At 50.6% G+C, this 2997-nt stretch overlaps 1 protein-coding gene across 1 annotated transcript; it reads right to left on the bottom strand.

Annotated features, from left to right (window-relative positions):
- On the bottom strand, positions 581-2713 carry LOC107647375. Its single transcript, XM_016351451.1, has 2 exons — positions 1457-2713; positions 581-1090 (listed from the first exon to the last, which is right to left on the bottom strand). Exons 1-2 carry the CDS (start codon positions 2711-2713, stop codon positions 581-583), a joined length of 1767 nt encoding a protein of 588 aa, XP_016206937.1.

Raw genomic sequence — 2997 nt, 5'->3', positions numbered from 1 at the left:
TGGTCGCCTGGTCGGCTTCTAATTATCGCCTTTATCTGTTTTGTTTAGTAGCGTTTTGTTTTGTTACCGTTTTTTCGGTGTGAACTTATTGCTTGTGTCCGTTCTGCCGTTATGTTGGTAACTCAGGCGAAACCGTCTTGGTCTTATTATCGCGGCCGTTTGTTATGGCTTTGACGTGTTTGGCTCTCGGGGTGATCAATCCCGGGTTGCCGTATCGTTGTCCCGTTTGTCATTCGATACATATTGGGGAATAGTAGATAGGAGAATTTGGACAAGTAAAAAGTAGTCATTAGCTAGACAGTTCTTTGAACACGGTAGGTGTTTAATGAGAGTAAATAATTGGAAATTAACATTTGATAAGATTAAACACCTATCTAACTCGCTGGGCCGCTTGGCTAATGTGCTCAAGCTACGAGTAGAATCTTCTTAGGTTACCTGCGTTCCATGTTCTCGGGATTTCTTTGCCGTCGAGACTTTCCAGCTTGTAGGCGCCTTTGCCAAGCACTTCTCTGACTCTGTAGGGGCCTTCCCAGTTTGCCGCCAGTTTTCCTTCTCTTGGGGACGGCGGCCCGATGTTGTTTCATCGTAGGACGAGGTATCTTTCCTCAAATTCCCTTCTGAGGACCTTGGTGTTGTATCGCAGGGCTATCCTCTGTTTCAGCACTACCTCTGACAAATGGGCCATCTCTCTGACCTCGTCCACCAGATCTTTGTCCACTGCTTCTTCTACTCCGGCAAGGAATAGCCGCGGACTCGGCTCTCCGATCTCCACAGGTATCACGGCTTCGACCCCATATGTTAAGCGAAAGGGAGTTTTCCCGGTGGAGCTTTGCTCGGTTGTCCGATAGAACCAGAGAACCGAGGCGAGCTCGTCGGCCCACGCGCCTTTCTTGCTATCTAAACGCTTTTTAAGACCCAGTAAGATGATCTTATTTACAGATTCCACTTGCCCGTTTGTTTGGGGGTGTTCGACTGAGGAGAACTTCTGTTTTATCCCCAAGCCGATGAGAAACTCTGCGAACTTCTTGTCAGTGAATTGCGTCCCGTTATCTGAGATGACGATTTCCGGGATGCCGAAGCGAGTTATCACCTGCCTCCACATGAACTTCCTACAATTGGATGAGGATATGCTGGCAAGCGGTTCAGCCTCTATCCATTTGGTGTAGTAGTCGATGACAACTATGAGGTATTTGACCTGTCCTGGGCCAATTAGGAAGGGTCCCAAGAGGTCGACTCCCCACTGTGCGAAGGGTCGAGTGGACGTTAGTAAACTCAGCTCGGAGGCTGGCGCTCTGTGGAAGTTGGCGTTTTGTTGACACTTTGCGCATTTCCTTATAAACTCCTTGGAGTCATTCATCATGGTCGGCCAGTAGTACCCAGCTCGGATGAGCTTCCTTTCTAGGGCTTTGCCCCCGATACGGTGGCCGCAGCACCCCTCATGGACTTCTCTGAGAACGTAGTCCGTCTGGTCGGGGTGCAGACACTTCAGCAAAGGTTGGCTGAGTTCCTTTTTGAATAGCTGATCCTGTATGATCGTATATTTGGCGGCCTCCCTTCTTATCGCTTTGGCATCCTTCTCGTCCTGGGGGAGTTTGCCGTTTTCCAAGAAGTCAGCGATGGGGTCCATCCAAGAAGGGGCTGATTTGGTCAGGTGGAGGGCAACTGCTGGCTCTTTCGTGATGCCCTGGATGAGGGAGCGGTTGCCGGTTCCAGGTTTTGTGCTCGCCAGCTTGGATAGGAGGTCAGCCCGTGTGTTCCTCTCCCTGGAAATGTGTTGGACCGTGACCTCTTCAAATTGTTTGCCCAGCTCTTTGACCTTCTCTAAGTACTTCTGTAGTAATGAATCTCTGGCTGGATAGCTCCCGTTCACTTGCGAAGTGATGACTTGCGAGTCACTGCATATTTCCAACCTCTTGGCTCCGACTTCCTGGGCTAGAACTAAACCCCCTAGGAGGGCTTCGTATTCTGCTTGGTTGTTTGATACGGGAAACTCAAACTTAATCGATTGTTCATAGACGACTCCTGCCGGACTTTCTAAAATGATCTTGGCGCCCCCAGACGTCTGGTTGGAGGCTCCATCTACATGGAGCTTCCACCGTGTGTCCGTGTCCTCCGTTGGATTCCCAGTTACTTCCACCAGGAAGTCGGCCATTGCTTGCACCTTAATCGCGTGTCGGGGTTCGTAGCCTATGTCGTATTGGGATAGTTCGATGGCCCAGGTCATCATTCTTCCCGCTAGATCGGGCTTTTGGAGCACCTGACGAATCCCCTGGTCCGTTTTCACGACCACCTGGTGACTCTGGAAGTATTGTCGCAATCGGCGGGAGGAGACCAGAAGTGCCAACGCCAGCTTCTCTAGCTTGCTGTATCTGAGTTTTGCCCCTTGCAGTGCTCTACTCACAAAGTAGATCGGTTGCTGGGCCTTCCCTTCTTCCCGTACCAATACCGTTGTGAGCGCCCCCTCTGTGATGGCTAGGTATAGATAGAGTGGTTCTCCGGCTTTCGGCTTCCCGAGCATTGGGGGTGCTGCTAGAATCTCTTTGAAGTGGTTGAAGGCTTCTTCGCACGCGGGGGTCCACTCAAATGCTATTCCCTTTTTAATCAAAGCAAAAAAGGGTAGGGCCTTTGCTGCTGACGCACCGAGGAATCGGGACAACGCTGTGAGCCTTCCCGTCAGCTGCTGAACATCTTTAATGCAGCCCGGACTCCTCATCTAGAGTATTGCTTGGCACTTTTCAGGGTTGGCCTCTTCTCCCCTCTAGGTTATCATGAATCCCAAAAATTTTCCGGCCTCCATGGCAAAAGCGCACTTAAGCGGGTTGAGCCTCATGCCGTGTTGTCGGAGGAACGCGAACACGTTCTCCAGGTCACTTATGAGATCATCTGGGCGGGTGGTTTTTGCGAGGATATCATCCACTTAGACTTCTACCATTTTGCCGATGAGGTTGCTGAATATTTTGTTCATCAGTCTCTGGTACATTGCCCCTGCGTTCTTTA

This window comes from Arachis ipaensis, chromosome B06 (genome assembly GCF_000816755.2).
Source record: "Arachis ipaensis cultivar K30076 chromosome B06, Araip1.1, whole genome shotgun sequence".
Taxonomy (NCBI): Eukaryota; Viridiplantae; Streptophyta; class Magnoliopsida; order Fabales; family Fabaceae; genus Arachis; species Arachis ipaensis.
Note: the sequence above shows the minus strand (reverse complement) of the source record. Positions and strands in the feature narration are given on the sequence as shown.